Source organism: Piliocolobus tephrosceles, chromosome 18 (assembly GCF_002776525.5).
Source record: "Piliocolobus tephrosceles isolate RC106 chromosome 18, ASM277652v3, whole genome shotgun sequence".
Taxonomy (NCBI): domain Eukaryota; kingdom Metazoa; phylum Chordata; class Mammalia; order Primates; family Cercopithecidae; genus Piliocolobus; species Piliocolobus tephrosceles.
In genome coordinates, this window is record NC_045451.1 from 27,682,927 (window position 1) to 27,702,616 (window position 19,690).

General features: G+C 37.8%; 2 protein-coding genes across 7 annotated transcripts in view; one reads left to right on the plus strand and one right to left on the minus strand.

The window, feature by feature from the left end:
* C18H18orf54 (chromosome 18 C18orf54 homolog) overlaps positions 1–8,647 on the minus strand; it is a 24,635-nt gene extending 15,988 nt beyond the window's left edge. Inside the window, exons 1-6 of one of the 4 annotated variants that reach the window (XM_026455151.1) lie at positions 8,593–8,641; positions 7,688–7,784; positions 5,690–6,018; positions 4,111–4,899; positions 3,626–3,776; positions 705–807 (exon numbers count right to left, since the gene is read on the minus strand). In XM_026455151.1, the coding sequence (XP_026310936.1) occupies positions 705–807; positions 3,626–3,776; positions 4,111–4,899; positions 5,690–5,972 (1,326 nt within the window). In that variant the 5' untranslated portion in view covers positions 5,973–6,018; positions 7,688–7,784; positions 8,593–8,641. Of the gene's footprint in view, positions 1–704; positions 808–3,625; positions 3,777–4,110; positions 4,900–5,689; positions 6,019–7,687 lie in introns of all 4 variants that reach the window. The other 3 variants (XM_023207517.2, XM_023207518.3, XM_031934546.1) reach the window with 3 other exon arrangements.
* Positions 8,648–8,699: 52 nt separating this feature from the next.
* The window catches only part of STARD6 (StAR related lipid transfer domain containing 6), a 43,583-nt gene continuing 32,592 nt past the window's right edge, over positions 8,700–19,690 (plus strand). The window contains exons 1-4 of one of the 3 annotated variants that reach the window (XM_023207455.2): positions 8,700–8,763; positions 10,390–10,473; positions 12,249–12,342; positions 12,734–12,783. In XM_023207455.2, coding sequence (XP_023063223.1) covers positions 12,253–12,342; positions 12,734–12,783 — 140 coding nt within the window. In that variant the 5' untranslated portion in view covers positions 8,700–8,763; positions 10,390–10,473; positions 12,249–12,252. Of the gene's footprint in view, positions 9,012–10,389; positions 10,474–12,248; positions 12,343–12,733; positions 12,784–19,690 lie in introns of all 3 variants that reach the window. The other 2 variants (XM_031934567.1, XM_031934568.1) reach the window with 2 other exon arrangements.

Consider the following 19,690-nt stretch of genomic DNA (forward strand, 5'->3'; position numbering starts at 1 on the left):
AAAAAAAAAAATACATATATATATATATATATATATATATATATATTGTTCAGTCTTCAAAAAGAAAGCAATCCTGTCATTCGTGACAAAATGTATCACTCTGGAGGACATTACGTTAGGTAAAATAAGCTAGGAGCAGAAAGATAAATATCATAGTTCCCATTTATATGGGAAAGCTTACTAGCGGATCTCATAGAAGTAAAGAGAAGAATAGTGGTTACTGGAGACTGGGAAAGGTAGGAGGGAGGTAAGGAATAGAGAGAGATTGCTTAAAGGATAAAAAAAATTATAGCTAGATAGAAAAAATAAGTCCTAGTGTTCTAAAGCAGTATCAGCTAACTATAACTAACAATAAATTATTACATATTTCCAAATACCTTAAAGAGAGGATTTTTAAATGTTCCCAACACAAAGAAATGATAAATATTTGAGATGATGGTATGCAAATTACCCTGATTTGATCACTATATATTCATGGTGTATCACATCACCATGTATCCCAGATATGTATGATTATTGTGTTAATTTAAAAATTTTAAATATTATAAAAAATAATATAATCAATAATTCTGGAAGGAATTATGTGTATTTGAGAGGAGATCTGAGTCTTTTTTACTTTAAATTATCTAAGTAACTTAAAAATTAGTATCTACATATTATTCATAAATTTTTAAATAAGTTTTAAAACTTTTAATTTCACCTACCTGATTATCATTATTTAGAAAGTCTTCAAGAACCCCTGTAGCACTCTTTGCCCTTGAAGTTTGTTGAGGACTATCATCAGAGTTAACAGGAATAGGAGATTTGCTAAACAGGATTTAAAGGATGCAAGATAGTAATTATGTTCCCAATTTCTAAAAAGTAAACAGTACATAATTTAAGAATTCTCATTTAAATACAAGTAATCACCAAGAAATAATCATCATGGATATGATCCATATTAATGTTGTATGGTAATTCCCTTATCTTCTCCCTAAACTGATACCAGAATCCAACCCCTTCTTATCTCCCTGCTTCTCTTTTAAAGTTTTAAGAAAACACTATGAAGAAACTGAAGATATTAGCATTCAGCTAAACAAGGCCTGAACTACAGACTATGCTCCACAAGTTCACCTTGCTTGAAATAAACAGTACATTTTTCCAATTAAACATTGTTACCAGATAATAATCAACAACCCCATGAACTATTAAAAGTTTTTACTAGAATGGCAGTTAAATGTTTTCCTACTTGAAGGCAACAGAACAGACTTCCCCTTTATAACTGGTATTAACATAAAGGACAGATTATTCCGGAAAAAGATTTCTGAAATTAACATTCCTGCATGCAATCTCAGTCCCACTCACTGTATGACCTTAGGTAATTTATCTGAATTTCAGTTTCAACATTTGTAGTCCCATCTATCTCACAGATACATTGCATAAACTGAATTAATTTTCTATGTACCTAGTACCTTTAATAAATACCCATTTTTTTCCTGATATTCACAAGGTAGTAGAGGAAAGGGTATCCTCAGCAAAAATAAGAATGTTCCAAGAATCCAATTCTATTAATCACAAAAATGAATTCAACTTATTTCTATCTTATTTTTACATCACTATAAGGTATGTTTGTAACTCAAGAACTCAGATATCTAGGAATCTTTTTTTAACATTTACACAATGCTGATGTTTTTCTTAATAAGCATGCTTCTTTATTGACATATTTGATTTCTAATTCACAAGCTCTTTCATCCTATCAGGTAGTCCTTTCCCCGATTCTTTACTAACACTTTGTAGATCTGCCCATCTGTTATTAAAAAACATTTACCACATTGTTGAAGATGGGTGAAGAGTACATAGAGGTTCATTATGCTATTCTACTTTCATAATTTATTTGAGCTTTTCCATAATAGCTGTTTTAAAAAAGCAATGATCTGATTGTGGTTTTGCTCTACCACTTAAAATACTACCTTGAGTACTCCTATTCCATTTTGTTTTTGATGACAGGTTGATAATAATTTGTCAATCTCAAATTGAGATCTATTCCTTCTCAGCAATTCATCACTAGTTTTATCTACAAACATTCCCATCACAATATAAATTCAGTCTTCCAAATTGAATTGTTACATGCAAGGTACTCAGCCAAACTATTGATAGTATTAACTATACAAGTTAGAAGTTACATTATCAAATTATAAAATACATTAAGTACATTCAAAAATTTTAAGCACCTCTGATACTACTTGCTTGCCCATTTTGGTTTCAATTAAAATCAAAGTATTGCAGCTATGATACTTTATTAATACACAGAACAAGTGATAAAATAAGCAACTAGGAAACAAGAAGGATAAGAAAAGTTAAGCATTACATGAACTCATCATCAACCCAAGTTTAAATATATATATATCTCAACATATATATGAAATACAATATATGATATATGTGATATATATGAAATATATAAGGAGAAATGAAGCTAAAAGGAGAAAATAAAATATTCTAGATAACCATCATCACTACTAAAATTTATAAGAGAGCTCATCCTAGGTCAGAAACTTTATATTCATTTTCTAGTCAAATTAATCCTCACAATAACCCCGAAGCAGACATTATTTCTCCATCTTTAGAGTTTAGAGAAGTCAAGTAAATTGTACAAGGCCATACAGCAAGAAAATGGCATAGTAGGCTTCTACATTGGAATTATAGTCAATGTCTACATTCTGAAAACAGACAATCAACTGAGAATAAAAAAAAGAATCCAGGAACTAACAGACTCTGTCTAGAACAGAATGAAAGTTTAGACAACTAAAGATTAATAAATTATCAAAGCCTAAGGCATGATATGGGGTTAGCAATAAGGCATTTCTGCTTATTCTGATAATAAAAAATGTACCATCATTTAAGGAAAACAACAACTAAAAGGGAAAGTAAAATGTAAACGATAAGAAATCTGTAACTCTAGGCCGGGCACAGTGGCTCAAGCCTGTAATCCCAGCACTTCGGGAGGGCGAGGCAGGCGGATCACGAGGTCAGGAGTTTGAGACCAGCCTGGCCAACATGGTGAAACCCTGTCTCTACTAAAAATACAAAAATTAGCTGGGCATGGTGGTGCAGGCCTGTAATCCCAGCTACTGGGGATGCTGAGGCAGAAGGGCAGGAGAATGGCTTGAACCCAGGAAGCGGAGGTTGCACTGAGCCGAGATGGTGCCACTGCATTCCAGCCTGGGTGACAGAGCAAGACTCCATCTCAAAAAAAAAAAGAAATTTGTAACTCCATTATATGGAGAGAATATAGAGGAACAGAGGAAAAGCTTTAAGTCAGAAGAAAATAACAAGAATTTCATAACCCTACGCTGCAAAATAATTGTTTCTAGTTCTAATCCCTCATATTAAGATGCTTATCAATACTTTATAATGAAACAAAATGAACATGTAACAAAGATAGATGTTATATAAAGTACCTAAGGTTATGAAACATTATACCATCTTGTGGCAATAAAGGGAAAATGAAATTTAAAGCAAGTAACACAAAGCTTTGTTCTATGGAATTACAGTATTATTAATCACCATTTAAATATAAATCAGATATTCACATGACATTTTTCATTTGGAAAACTAAACAGTTTTTCCATTGTCACTTACTTACAAAGTAACAGGAATATTTTCCCATGATCTTTCTGCTTCAAGTTGATCTAATGAGCAAGGACTATCATCCTTTTTCATGGACTTTGGTAATTCTTCAGTACACTGTTCTAGATTTCTCTTGGCCTTCAAGATAAGCAATTCAATTTTGTCACCTAATTGTAAAAGACGGCTATTAATCCTTAAAGAAAAAAATTAATGTAAAGCATAGCAAGATCTCACAAAGTCAACAAGAGTTCTGATCATTTGGAATGTACATTCATCTATAACAGCAATTATGTTACAATGTGACATCTCAAGCAAAAAAAAAATGGGAGAAAAGACATTTTCTAGGTACAAAATGCTGTATGTGAAGATTATAAGCATTTTAAAAAGATGTATTACATGAAAACAAAACATAAAAGCTCCCAGGTATCACATCAACTTTACAGCATTTCTTTTGGTTTAAAAAAAAAGAAAAAGAACTATAAGCTATAAACAAAGTATTACCACTGAATGGCTTTGTGGATTGTCCTGGGAGAAGTGGATTCTCACATTGACATTGACTATGTTCAAAATCACATTTGTATTCATTAACTAATTCTTTATCATCACTCAAGGAATTTGAAAAGTTTGAGGGTTCAAAAGCATATTCAAAACAATCTAATTTATTCATAAGCTGAGAAGTTCCTTGTGCCTGATGACTGTGTCTATGGGAACACTGATCATCTTTAAATATTTGACAAACCCTTTGACTATTTGCATCAGGTAGCAAGTCTTGATTGTGGAGCCAGACCGGGTATTTGAAATCAGGTATACTAGTTATCCCTGAAACATTAAGGTCAGATTTCTGGCTAGTGAGCCATCTTGGATAATTCTTTTCAAGACTGTGTTCTGAACTGTCCTTGAAAGACGATTTCTTGGGAAAAGACAAAGATGATTCAGAAATGCAATTATTAGTCCTATTCATAAGTTTTGGGTTTTTTAGCCTACCACATTGCTTTCCATTTATATTTGTGCATACAACAGGAGTAACAAAGTTATTCTTGCCCACGGGAGTGGAGGGTCCTTGAAAATTTGGATTCTTCTCAACGTCCAATGAACCCAGTCTTCCATGGCATTTCTTGTTTTTCTTGTTCGTTCGGTGACTCGGTCCAACATAAGTACAAGAAAGTGATCCATCTGCTGGGAGTCTTAATAGATCATCAGTTGTTAGGCTCATGGAGTCTATGTCATTAATAGTCTGTCTTCTACACGATATGAAGTTTGAGTGCTTTTTGTGATCAAGGTTTTCAAAAGCTGAAAAACAAAGAAGAGTTCTGTTTATTACATACAAATATTTTATAATATCCAACAGTAAATGAGAATTAAGAATTTAAGAGTCATTTTGCTGCTTTCCCGTTATCCTCACTAAAGCTTCGATTAAAAGTATAAAAAGGTATAGGTTGATAAAATACGATGTGCTTTTTTTCTCACACGATTCTTCATTCTGTGTTAATTTCTGCATGTTTCTCTCCAACCTCCTGAATTTTCCTGTGTTCTCAAATTTACTGTTTCTTCAACATTTTTCATCTAGACATATTTGATACACTAATACAATCACAGTAACATTGGTCACTCAATATTAGCTGCAGCTTAGAAAAAAATATGCTATTAAATTAGGTGGAAAAATAACTTGTTTTCTCACCTACAAACCCTGCAATGGCATGGATTACACATAGAGAACAGCTCTTCTCATTCTTTTCTTCTGGAATATATTGACCACATACCCCTAAGAACTGAACACAAAGTTTTTCTATTCTAGGGTCATTCTGTAAGTGTTCAGTAAAGTAGTAATTGACTTATCAACAACTGCATTTTCCAAACTTGTCTTCAAGGAAGCTTTATTATGGACAAACTCTTAACATCTTGTGAATATTACTGTTACATAGAGAATTATATAATCATTTTACAAAAATACACAGATCTCAATAAGTTATTTTTACTCAAAAATAACAAAAATAATGTCAAACTTTACAATACTACAGTACATCTCTCAAATGCTTCAAAACATATGAACATAAAGAAAACATAAAAAATAAAAGCATACCATTGTTTGGTTTGTAAATATAGTTGCAGAACTGTGACATATTAGTAAAATCCTCATCAATGTTAATTTTTCCAGTGCTGGTACCAGGATACATTTGGCTTAGATCAAAATCATCAATATAAGCCTGTAGAGCTTGAGAAGCAGATCTGTACAGCTTATCTTTATAGTGATAAGAGCCATCAGAATTAAAGGAATTACTACCACTCAGACTGCAGCTTGCCAGCAGCGAAGATACTGAAGATTCCCGAGAACAAAGTCTATGTTTTGTCTTTGATTTTGCCATGGCTTCTTCAAAGTGGATTATTTCTATTCATTTCCCTTAAAAACAACTGTAATACAAAAACAAAATGTTAAGGTGCCAATTAAAATAGTGACCATATACAAACAAAATTACTAAATATGTAAACCTTTCATAATTTTCTTTAAAGAATAAAATCCATTATCTATAACAGACACTTCTTGTTTGGAATTGTAGATTTTTTGTTATCTTTATTATTGTGAATTGCTTAATCGATGATTTAGAAAACATTCTGTGAGTACCTACTATGTGCCTGGAAGTATGTATACAAAAATTATCCGAGAATATACATGGAAAAGACCAAGGAAAGAGTACTCACTCCTTAAAAAGTCCTAAAAACTACTTACGAATAGTCTTTTCTCTTATGGTGATATATTCTATGACATCACAATACCTAAAATTCCCCTATACACAATATTTTTCAAATCATAAGCCTACCACCATGTGCTGCAGATAATAGTGCTCAATAATTTTTTTAAAGCCATCAAATGAAGTATTCAAAAGAAGAAGGAACAATGGAGACTATTCACTTTCAATGTTATAAATGCTAGTACATTTACAACATTTAACTGTAAATAAACTGCAGATCTTATTCTGGAATGAGCTAGCAATATGCACGTTTCCTAAAATAGTTAATAACCATTTCCTGACCTTCGTTTTTTGCTTTCACCCTCCCTATTTTCAATTCTTATGTTAAATGGATTCAGCTCACCTCTTTTAAAGGAAGCTTAAATAATGTGAAAATCAACCCACCATGTTCTTCTTACTGTTTTTCCATTATTAAAATTGAGAGAATCCCTGTCCACCTCAGTACAGTAATAGGATGTATATTTGAAAACCTAAGAAATAACAGAACGAACCGGCACTAATTCAGTCCATGATGACATTCTTTTTAAAATTAAATCAATTGATTTGCTATACTAAAAAAAGTATTGTTGAGGACTTAACATATGCTATGATGTTATAATGTTTAATTTTTGGCTATAATTTTAGAAATATTTAAGTTATAACAACTTGTAATCTTAGTAACTATTAAATTTGGCTTTAAAATATCGAAAGTTTTCTAATTAAATAAGAGACAAAGTAAAACATCATCCTACCACAGCGTGAGAGCATACAATGGCCATTACAAGAGATCTGACCGTGGTCAGTGGAAATGGCAGAATATAAGTTAACAGTTGTTTCGTCTCATTGATTCCTCTGAATGCTGTAATATTGGTATTATCTCTGACGAATGGCTAAACTAAGCCATCTTCACCTTTTTCGTATCCCTTTTATTTAAAGAAGTTTAAATTCACTCAAATAAATTTGTTTGGATAAGCCTGACCAAACGTTTTCCCTCTTTGAATGCCGAACAGGCTACTGATTTTATTTTACAAAACCGTAAAAGAGAAAGCTGTTGTATTGGTATCCGTAAGTGGATGATAACATTTACTAGTTATTTCAACACACAGGACAGACAAAAAGAAAATGCACAATTTAAGTTTTATTATGAAAAGTTTTCCAACTTTTCCCCAAAAGAGGATGCAAAAGTAGAATCATTCAATAAACCCCTATGCACTCATTATGCTGCTTCCAACAATCACTGAACAGACCCCAATTGTGGCTGAAAGTGGGTATGGACCCACCCACTTCTTCCCACTTCAGCCACAGGATTATTTTGAACCCCATATATCTCATGTAAATCCCATATATCTTACCATTTCCTCTGTACAGGCTTCAGTTCGAACCTCCAAAAGAAAATCCATCACGCGGAAAAACAGAATTTTAAACTTATTGACAAGAAATTTCAACTACCTTTGATTCAAAAACAGAACGTTCAGTGTCAAATAGCCAATGGGAATATCGCACAGGAAATTAAGAACAACTCTTGGAAATAGCTCTGTGACTCCTAAGTTAGGAAATGGAACGTTTGTTTACTCAGCAGCAGAAAGCCAGGAACCCACGACCGGCCAGCGAAGGTCGCCCGCCCACCGCGCTGCGCATCTTTCCCCTACCGGGCGCTCTGAATTCCAACTTTTCCAGCCCCAATCAGGCGACACCCTCCCTTTGATGTTCCACCGCCCGTCAGTCACAGACACAGACAAGGTCTTCAAAGAGGTGCTTTTCACTCCGAAACCATTTATTCAGCAACCAGGGCGAGCGCCGCAATGGACTGAAGGAGAAGTGCTCGGAAGCGACAGACCCAGAGCGCAAGCCCCTTCCCGTCGCCGCCTCAGGTCCCCAAACGCCTGTGTCAGGCCCCTCCGCCGCGTACCGCGACCCTGCCTCGTCCAAGGGGCACTCCCCCTACAGTGTTCCTCCTTCCACAGAGACTCCACAAGCGCCCTCCCTCAGGAGACGTCTCCTCCTCTTTCCTCGCCACTCTCCTTTCGCCTGTTCTCGGCTGTCACAGGATGGGACAACCCTCGAAAAGACACCGTCCTTCCCAGCCTAACTCACCCCTAAGGCCCCAAAATAAAAATAAAACAAAACCAAAAAAACCGCACACTTCCACAGCTCTCCGCCGAAAGCTCAGGCCTGTTACCCAACGCGAGACACCGCAAAGCATTCCGAACCCGGACACCGCCTCGCCTCAGGCTCGGCTTACGCGCAGCTTCCTCACCAGTCGTAGCAGAGCTCAACGCCCGCGCTCGCTTTCAAACCGCCCCAACATGGCGCCGGCCTGCGGTGCGCACGCGCGGCTGTGGGGCGCCGGGCGCTAGGGCAGGCGAGGAAGCCGCAAGAGCCGAGAAAAGGATGCTGTGGGGCGTTAGGTCGCGACCCCTGCTGGGAGGTGCTGTTTCTCCCTCCTTTCTGGGGCTGGGAGGGGGCGGATGTGGGCTGCATCTAAGTCGCTGCCCCCTACGCCCTCCCAACCTCCGTCACAGCTAGTCTCGGCCAGTTTGCGCGGAGACTAGCTGATCTCCCTTCGGCCGGCCCCGGGGTCTGCGGGAGGGGACTGGATGTGGAGGGAGACTTAAGGGCGCTGGCGGCCGTCGTTCCGGTTGCTGAGAGTCGGCCCCACAGCTCCAGTTTTTCCAAGTGAGCTCAGCCTCCCCGCTTTCAGAGCATCCCCCGCCAAAAATAAGACATCATCTCAGCTAGTAGGCAGCGCCCCTCACCACTTCTTTCGCTCCCTCTTCAGTGCCTTTCCTATCACACCCCGGAGCCTCTCACACACAAAGCAGATGGGAGATGGGAGAGCCGAGTTTAGCCAGGGATGGGATTTAACAAACTCCTAGGGAAGCTTGATTCCCAGGGAAGAATAGCAGTGACCCAGCACGGATTGGGGACCCAGTCAGGCAGCCCAGACAGAGGGACATTATACAAACAGATGTAAAGACCCACTAACATGTGTAAAACTGATTGCAAGTCTGGAAAGAATCCAGTTTCAACCAATTGGTGTATACAAAAAAGAGGCCATCCCAATCTTGGTTTACGTTTATTTTCCACTGACCTTATGAGTGAAGATATCCCTGACCATGACTCCATCTGAATATGTTCCAGCTCATCCTATGTTCTATCACCAGGTAATACAACTGTAGTCTTACTGTTGGTGCTTTCTTCTTTTTATTCTTTGTGGCTTACTAAATTTTACCTTCCCTTTTCTCTTAACAAATGAAAAAGCCCGGAAGCTCTAACGTTCAGTTTAGTAGTTAAACACAAGTCTATTGTGGCAGTAATAGTTGGTGATTTGAAAATAAGACATACCCTGCTAGTGGTATGTCCCAATAATCTTCAAAGTGTCTGGATCAGTTAATATCAAGTAGGTTTCTAATAGGAAATCAAGAACGGTATTTTATGCTAAGACAAGCCCTGTTCAGGGATTAAACAAGGATTGTTAATGACATGAGCTTAAAAAGTTAGATTTTTGTATCCACATTCCACCTAAATGTCTTTTTAAACTGAGTTTCTTTAAAACGGTTTCTTGGCCGGGCGCGCTGGCTCAGGCCTGTAATCCCAGCACTTTGGAAGGCCGAGGCGGGTGGATCACGAGGTCAGGAGATCGAGACCATCCTGGCTAACACGGTGAAACCCCGTCTCTACTAAAAAAATAGAAAATATTAGCCGGGCATGGTGGCGGGCGCCTATAGTCCCAGCTGCTGGGGAGGCTGAGGCAGGAGAATGGTGTGAAACTGGGAGGTGGGGCTTGCAGTGAGCCAAGATGGTGCCACTGCACTCCAGCCTGGGCCACAGAGTGAGACTTCGTCTCAAAAAAAAAGAAGTTTCTTAAAGATTCTTTTTATCTTTTAAAGTTTTTTGTACTATTTCTTTCGTCTTGGGGCATATATATAGCAAATGTTTCCTAGTGAAGACAAAGTATAGACAAAGGACATTGAGAAGATATAAAGGAAATTATCAAATATATTACCTAATTCATGGATCTAAATAATTCTACTTCTGCCTTGTTTCCTCACAGGTTAAGAAATATGGAGATTTCCACAAGGATTTGGAGAGGAGCCCCAGTGGTTACTAAAATTCTGCATTAAATCTGTCAGGAAAGGTAAAGAAACCAGGATTCTGCTAGGAAAGAGGAGGTTATAATAATGGTTTACTAAAACTTTTCAAATATAGAGGCTATCACCTGTTGTGCCTTGCTGGAGAATTAAATAAAAGAAAATAGACTTATGTCCAACCTGAAGAGTTTTAGGTGAGAGCTAAGGAAGAAATGTTCTAATAATTAAACTTTAAGAAGGTTTATTTAAGTGCTTAAGGAGGCAGATCTTTGGAGAGTTTTTTAAATGATATATTTACATGTGTCCATTTTTTAAAGAGAAACTAACCATTTTGATAACCTAGTATAGGGCTCCACACTGTTTCAAGCATTTTTACATATATTAATTCTCATAATGATTCAGTGAGATAGATATTATTATCCCCATTCTATAGAGTGGAAATTGAAGTTCAAAGATTAAGCAATTTACCCAAAATAATATAGCTGGTGCTAAGTGACAAAGTCAGGATTTGAATCCGGTTCTGCTTTCAACTTACCGGCCAGCTTCCCCTAACTGAAAGCTGGATGATGAACCAAACGACCCGTGAGACTGCAGCTTCCTGAACTCATTCACAGCAGAAATAGTATCTAGTATCTTATTCAACTGTTGTTGCTACACCTACCACAGTGCCTGTCTCAGTCCTTTTGGGTTGCCATAAGAAAGTACCAAAGACTGAATGACTTGTAAGCAATAAATTTAATTCTCAGCTTTCTGGATCCTGGAAGTCTGAAATCTGGGTGCCAGAGTGGTTAGGTTCTAGTGAGGGCCCTCTTCTGGTTGCAGCCTGCTACCACTTCTGGCAGTGTCCTCACATGGCAGAAGGGGCCAGTGAGCTCCCTGGAGTTTCTTTTGTGAGGGCACTAATCCCATTCATAAGGGCTTTGCCCTCATGACCTAATCATCTCCTAATATCACCCTGAGAGTTAGGATTTCAGCATATGAATTTTAGGGAGACATAAACATTCAGTCCATTGTAGTTTCTAACTTCAAGTAGGGTTTAGTACATTTAAATTCAGTTGATTTAAACTTGATCCTATCTGAGGAGGTGACATTTAAGCAAAGATACCTATGAAACAGTTATATGAACACATTGCAGAAGAAAGTGACAAGCAGAAGGAACAGCAAGTACAAAGAACCTGAAGTTGGAAATTGCTTGATTGTATTTGAGCAACAGCCAGGAGATCAAATGATTGGAGCTAAGTGGATAAGAAGAAGCCTGGTAGGAGGTATATTTGAAGAGGAAGCCAGGGGCAAGATCATGTAGTGCCACTGCTACTCACTTTAAAAAGATTAATCCTCAAGAACACATAACCAACAGCTCATGATGCCTCAGAAGAGAAAGGACGCATGATTAAACTGTTAGAAATTAAAATTATTTATTGAATGACTATAGTATGCCAGGCACTGGATAGAACCTTAAGCATATCATCTTATTTAATCCTCACACTAATTCTACAAGACAGATATTATCCTAATTTTATACCTTGAGAAAAATGGAAACACAGAAATACTAAGTAATATGCTTCACAGAATTATTAGGTGGCAGAGACAAGATATGACCCAGGTTTCTGTTTCCAAAGTCTAGATTTTTCTACTATACCACAATTTCTTGTTTGAAAGACTATAAGCAGAGAGGGGTTCATGCATACATGCATTTATCAAGTAATTGTGTTCATTTCTATGTGATAGGCACTATAGAAATAATATTAAAATGTAAGATAGCACTTCTTAAGTTTTTATATTATTATATTCTTACCAGTTGTTTGTTTTTAAAACTTTGCAGACAGATGGACTACAAGGCAATTGCCCAAAAAACTGTCCAAGAAGTTTTAGGTTATACTCAAGATACATCAGGCTGGAAAGTGGTTAAAATTTCAGTAAGAAAATAAGTTAAAATATGTTTCAAGAGTTTGTTTTTAAGTAAGAAACAATTCATTGTAAAGACTTTTTTTAAAAAAGTATTTTCTGTGCCAGGTGCAGTGGTATGCACCTATAGTACCAACTACTCAGGAGGCTGAGACAGGAGGACTGCTTGAGCACAGGAGTTTGAGGCTGTCATGCACTATGATTGTGCCTGTGAATAGCCACTACACTACAGACTGGGCAACATAGTGAGACCCTGCCTCTGAAATATATATATATATATTTTTGTTTTGTTTTGTTTTCTCTTTTACAAACCAGAAAAAAAGTTTTTTTTACTTTTGTTTTTCATTTTCATTTTCCTGCATTTGACAGCTAATTATTTGTGGATTTTTATTCCCCTTTGAGAAAAAGATAACTGTTTCCAGTAAGGCTTCTAGAAAATTCCATGGAAACCTGTGAGTACAATCTTCTATTTGCAATTACTGTTTTAAATTCAATGTCATTGATGTATCTGGAATTTCAGTGCTGCTTCATTAGCTATAATAAATTATTTTATAGTAATAAATAGAAATTATTGTCGCTAGGCTGAAATGTGATATTAATACAGCAATTAGATACCATCTAATCTTCTATTTTCGAATCTGATGACAATCAGATAAAAAATCTCTTATAATTACTAATTCACTAAAATAGGAAATTTTCACTTCAAGAAATAATTACTATAAGAGCAGATTGGTATTTTCTTGCTAACAGTAATATTTTATGGAATTTTAAACCCTTCATATGTCCATTAAATGAGCCATTAACAAGTAAAGTTTATTTCTTCAGTTTATTTTATTTTTTTGAGACAGGGTCTGGCTGTCACTAGACTGGAGTGCAGTGACATAATCTGGGCTCACTGCTATCTCTGCCTCCTGGGCTCAAGCAGTCCTTCCACCTCAGCCTCCTGAATAGCTGGGACTACAGGTGCACACCACCACGCCCAACTAATTTTTATATGTTTTTGTAGAGATGGGGTTGCCCAGGCTGTTCTCGAACTCCTAAGCTCAAGCGATCTGCCTGTCTTGGCTTCCCAAAGTGCTGGGATTACAGGTGTGAGCCACTGTGCCCGGCCTACTTCCTCATTTTAAATATGCATTTTTTTCTGTATGCTTCTTTTAAATATACTTCTAAGGATCAAATTATTTCAAATACAAGTACCCTAAGGGAAAGTCTATCGACTTTTTTTAGATTAATCTTTCAGATTTCATTTATTGCTCATGATAGTACATCAGGACCATCAGATCATCATAAATTTTATTCAGGTCCTTTCCTTTTGGTGTCCACTCCTTCTTTCAACTACCTCATTTTATGTTTCTTGCTTTTTTAAAATTTCACTAAAGTTTACCTATATTATATTTCAACTCAATTTTTTACCATTGGACAAAGCTGATATGCTTTCTCCCACTCACTTTAACAATTATCAGGAAAATAATCCCTACCTTATCGAAATAATGATTCCAATAGAGGCACTTTCAAAAATAAACTGAGGGAGGAGTGGGTGTGGTCAAGCCTAGGTACACTAGGGGAATTAACTTTTGGATAATATGGCTTTTTGATATCTTACAGATCAGACCAATGCAGACAGCAACCTTGGCATTTTTTAAAAGCTTGGAAGTTATTCATTTAGTCTACAAGTAATTATTGAGTATTTATATACAGGGTGCTATACAAATGCCTAGAGCCAAAGAATAGGTTCTGTTAAGCTGTTCTAAAGCTTTATTGGAAATTTTCATCAGAGGTATTTTACTCTTACATGCAAAACTAAACAGTTGGTACTTTTTGCACTCACAGTTTGAGTGAAATTTATATGCACCGTGTACTAGGTATTTATTGGTGCACAACAAATTATCCCATAACTTAACTACTTAAACATTTATTATCTTATGGCTTCTCTGGATTAGGAATCCAGGAACAGCTTTGCTAGGTGCCTCTCTGCCTCAAGGAATCCACAAGGCAGTAATCAAGGTGTCAACTGGGCTTAGGTCTCATCTGAAGACTCAATTGAAGGAGGCTATGCTCCAAACTCACTCACATTGTTGTTGGCAAGATTCAGTCCCTCACGGGCTTGTTGGACTAAGGTCGTCAGTTCCTTGATGGCTGTTGGCTGGAAACTTCCTTAGTTCCTTGATATATAGCCTCTCCATAGGGCTATTGAAAACATAGCAGTTTACTTCCCTCACAATGAGGGGGCTAGGAGACAGCAAGAAAGAGCAAATAAGGCAGAAGCCAATGTCTTTCTGCAACCTAATTGCATAAGTGACATCCATCACTTTTGCAGTATTCTTTATATTACAAGTGAATCACTAGATCCAGCCCTGACACAGAGGGAGGAGATTACACAGAATGTCAGTACCAGGAGGTGGGGTTTATTGGGGATCACTTTAGAGCCTGCCTACTGCACAGTGGTTTTGGAAAACTGTCTTTTGATTCTGTTTTATAGTTGAGCTATAGTCTATTACGTATCAAACAGCTTTAAATTTAACATTGATTTAAAAAGTACATGAAGCTCCATTTTACATGCATATTTTCTCCAGCATGACCCACTGCCTATCCTAATTTTGTACATTCTTATGTACGTAAGGAGAGTATAATGAAAGTAGTTTATATTTGTCAATATGTATTTTTTTTCAAAATCAGCTATGGCAAATATTTAGGTTCTTGTAAAATAAATCAAGCAGAATATGTTAGCTCATTTGAAGTTGACCTTCCCCAGCCAGAAGTAAAAAGAAAGTGAGATTTTTATCAAATAGGGAGGAAAGATAGGGAACCTTAAAATTTTTTGGTGCTTCAAACAAAGCTTCATGGCTTTATTTTAAAAGTTGGGAATAAAAAGGAAGCAAGAAATATGTGCATATGAATTTAGAATGGGCAACTAAATATAAACACGATACACTTTGGAGATATATGGTAGGTCCAGTGCAGTCTGCCAAACTTGCATCTGAGAGAAATGTAATACCTTAAAATGCCTTTTGGAAAAAAAGTGGGTTGCACTGCTGTCAAATAAGTTTCTAAAATACTTCATACTATATTATCTTTTTATTTTTCTATTTTCTTTTTTTGAAATAGGGTCTTGCTCTGTCACCCAAGCTGGAGTACAGTGGTGTCATCGTAGCTCACTGCAGCCTCAATCTCTCACCTCAGCCTCCCAAGTAGCTGGGACTAAAGGTGTGCACCACCACACCTGGATAATTATTATTATTATTATTATTATTTTTTTTTTTAGTAGAGGTAAAGTCTCATTGTATTGCCTAGGCTGACCTTCAGCTCCTGAGCTCAAGCACTCCTCCCACTCCATCATCCCAAAGTGCTGGGATTACAGGTGTAGGCCACCATACCAGGAAAGATTCACTCTAAGGTTCAGAGAAGTCCTGAAGTAAAAAACTTGTGTGACTTCAATCCAAATTTTTCCAATTTTTCTTTTTTTTTTTTTTTTTAACCAAGAAGGTGCTTATAAAATGTTGGCCAACAGAAAGGATGATTGACCTCAGATTTGGATTCTGATAGAGGCTTTAAGTGACCAAATATGTACAGAGAAAAGGAGGTTAATTTTCATTATTACTCTGTTGCCATCCTAGTGCGAGCTGCTATCATCTCTCAATGGATTATTTTAGTATCCTCCTAATCTCCTTGTGTCTACTCTTATTCAACTACATCCCACTCTTCACACAATGGCCAAAGTATATTTTTAAAATTATCATTCAGATTGTCACTCTGCTGCCTAAAATATTCTAAAGGTATCCCATTGTATCTAAAAGTCCAGAAGAATTCTGCAAACTGAGACTTGGGATAAGATGGTGGATAGGAGGCAGGGCTAATATGCAGCTCCCACTTGGACATACAGAACAGCCTGTGGAGACGCACACCATGAACTTGTGCTCCAAGAACTACTGCAGGAACATACCAAGAAAACCAAAGGAATACACAGACCTTCAAAAGAAGCAGCACTTCGCTGCAGATTCCATGAGACAGGTGAAAAACTGTGAGTTCCCAAGGTGTGGAAGGGGGAAAACCTGCCTCCAAACACACATCCCCACTGGGGAATCTGAAAATCCAGATCATGGGAGAGGGATATAACCATACCTAGAGATGAAATGGATTTAAGAAGCTGAGTGAAATATAAAAGCAAAAGCAGTGGCAGGAAGTGCTTTGCATGCACTCTCAGTGTCCAGCTTGAGCCCAGGGAAGCCATCCATGACTATATGTCACAGGGGCCCTCAGAGAAGGCAGCCAGTGGAATTAGGGAGGGGTCACAGGGTGAAAGAAACTCCCAACTGAAATTAGTAATAATTTTGATGAGGCAAAAATTTTCTTGAGCAGAATCGGTGGGATCGGGGCCATGGGGGGTGCTGCAAATGGGAACTGCTGCAGATACAAGTGTGGGAGTCACCACCAACGGAGTGGGCAGGCAGGGAGGGGCAAGTTCCAAAAACTTTGCTTACCTTCTCAGCAGGGAAGCTCATGATCTGGGGCAAAGTCCTAGTAGGGCACTATGGGAGCAAGACCGGCCTCACCAACTGCGTGGGAGCTGGGTGAGACCCTTGCTACCTGCTATCACTTATTTCCCTGGCAAACTATATGACACAGCAGAAGGCAGCCACAGTTGCCTCTAGAACATAACCCCATTGGCTGAAGACCACCCTCTATTCCCCACAGTGGCCACAGCAAGCCCTTCCCAAGGAGATTCTGAGGCCAGATCTGCTTAATCCTGCCCCCACCTTATGGTATTCCTCCCCCCTGGTAATCGAACACAAAAGACAGAAACTCTTGAGAGCTTTATGGCCCTGCCCATTGCCTGAGAAACCAAAATACATACCCTGGCCAACTTAGGGCAAGCTTAGATCCCCCTACTACTGGTGCTCTCTTGAAAGCACCACCTCCTGGCTGGGGGCCAACTAACTCAGGCCATTACAGCAACTCATGACAGAATAACCCTTATCCTAGAGGAAGACAACAGCTACTTCCAGGATGTTCCTGGAACATCCTGTCTAACCAGAGGTCCTGAGTGCGTCCACATGACAACTTCACTGCTACCATAACCAGCATTTGAGAAAGCCAGCACCTGAAACATATCTACAACCAAGGACTCTCACAAAGTCTACTTTACTCCCCTGCCACTTCCACTACAGCAGATGTGGTATCTATGGCTGGCAGACCTGAAGACTGATCACATTACAGGCCTCTTAACAGACATTCCCCAGCCACAGCCCAGAGCCTTGTAGCCCTGCTGGGTGGCTAGACCAAGAAAAGCAATAACAATCACTGCAATCTGGTTCTCAGGAAGCCCCATCCCTAGGGTAAGGGGGAGATCACCATATCAAGGGATCACCTCTTGGGACTAGACAATCTGAACAACAGGCTTTTAAGTTCCAGAGCATTCCACTGAAATAGTAGACCCAAACAAGAAGAAACAAAAAAAGTAATTCTTGTAATCTGACAAAACAGGGTTCTATAACACCTCCAAAAGATCATACCAGCTCTCTAGCAATGGATCCAAACCAAGAAGAAATCTATGGGTTGCCATATAAAGATTTCAGAAGGTTGATTATTAAGCTACTCAAGGAGATACCAGAGAAAGATGAAAAGCAACTTAAAGAAATTTTTTCAAAAATACAGGAAATGGATGAAAAAATCTCCAGAGAAATAGATATCATAAAAAACAATCACAACTTCTGGAAATGAAAGACACAGAGAAATACAAAATGCACTGGAAAGTTTCAACAACAGACTAGAACAAGTAGAAGAAAGAACTTCAGAACTCAAAGACAAGCCTTTCAAATTAACCCAATCAGACAAAGACACAGAAAAAACTAATTTTTAAAAGCTGGGACCAGGCACAGTGGCTCACACCCATAATCCCAGCATTTTGGGAGGCTGACGTGGGTGAATCACCTAAACTCAGGAGTTTGAGACCAGCCTGGGCAACATGGCAAAACCTGTCTCTAGTAAAAATACAAAATATTAGCTGGGCTTGTTAGTGGATGCCTGTGGTCCCAGCTGCTTGAGAAGCTGAGATGAGAGGATCACTTGAGCTTGGAAGGTGGAGGTTGCAGTGAACCAAGATCACACCACTGCACTCCAGCCTGGGTGACAGAGTGAGACCTTGTCTCAAAGAAACAAAAAACAAAAAAAAAAATGGACAAAGCCTCCAAGATATTTGGAATTATGTTAAATGGCCAAACCTAAGAATAATTGGTGTTCCTGAGGAAGAAGAGAAATCTAAAAGTTTGCAAAACTTATTTGAGGGAATAATTGAGGAAAACTTCCCTGGCCTTGCTAGAGATCTAGACATCCAAATATGAGAAGCTCAAAGAACACCTGGAAAACTCATTGCAAAAAGATCATCACCTAGGCACATAGTCATTAGGTTATCTAAAGTCAAAATGAAGGAAAAAATGTTAAGAGCTGTGAGACAAAAGCATCAGATAACCTATAAAGGAAAACCTATCAGATTAACAGCAGATATTTCAGCAGAAACCTTCCAAGCCAGAGGAATTGTCCCATCTTTAGCCTCCTGAAACAAAATAATTGTCAGCCAAGAATTTTCTATCCAGCAAAAGTTAGCTTCATAAATGAAGGAGAGCTGAAGTCTTTTTCAGACAGACAAATGCTGAGAGAATTTGCCACTACCAAGCCAGCACTACAAGAAATGCTACAAGGAGTTCTAAATCTTGAAACAAAACCTTGAAATACACCAAAATAGGACTTCCTTAAAGCATAAATCTCACAGGGCCTATAAAACAATAACATACACACTCACAAAAAAGATATTAAAACAATAACTAGCATGATGAATAGAACACTACCTCACATCTCAATACTAACATTGAATGTAAATGTCTCAAATGCTTCACTGAAAAAATACAGAATTCAGAAAGGACAAAAATTTATCAACCAAGCATCTGCTGTCTTCAAGAGACCTAACACATAAGGTCTTGCATAAAATTAAGGTAAAGGGGTGGAAAAAGATATTCCATGCAAACGAAAACCAAAAGCAGCAGGAATAGCTATTCTTATATCAGAAATAAAACAGACTTTAAAGCAAAAACAGCTTTAATATACAAAGAGGGACATTGTATAATAATAAAAAGATTAGTCTAATAGGAAAATATCACAATCCTAAATATATACACACCTAACACTGGAGCTCCTACATTTATAAGACAATTACTACTAGACCTAAGATACAAGATAGACAGCAGCACAATAATAGTGGGAGATTTCAGTACTCCACTGATAGCACTAGATAGGTCATCAAGACAGAAAGCCAACAAGGAGACAATGGGCTTAAACTAGTAGCATATAACAAATGGACTTAACAGA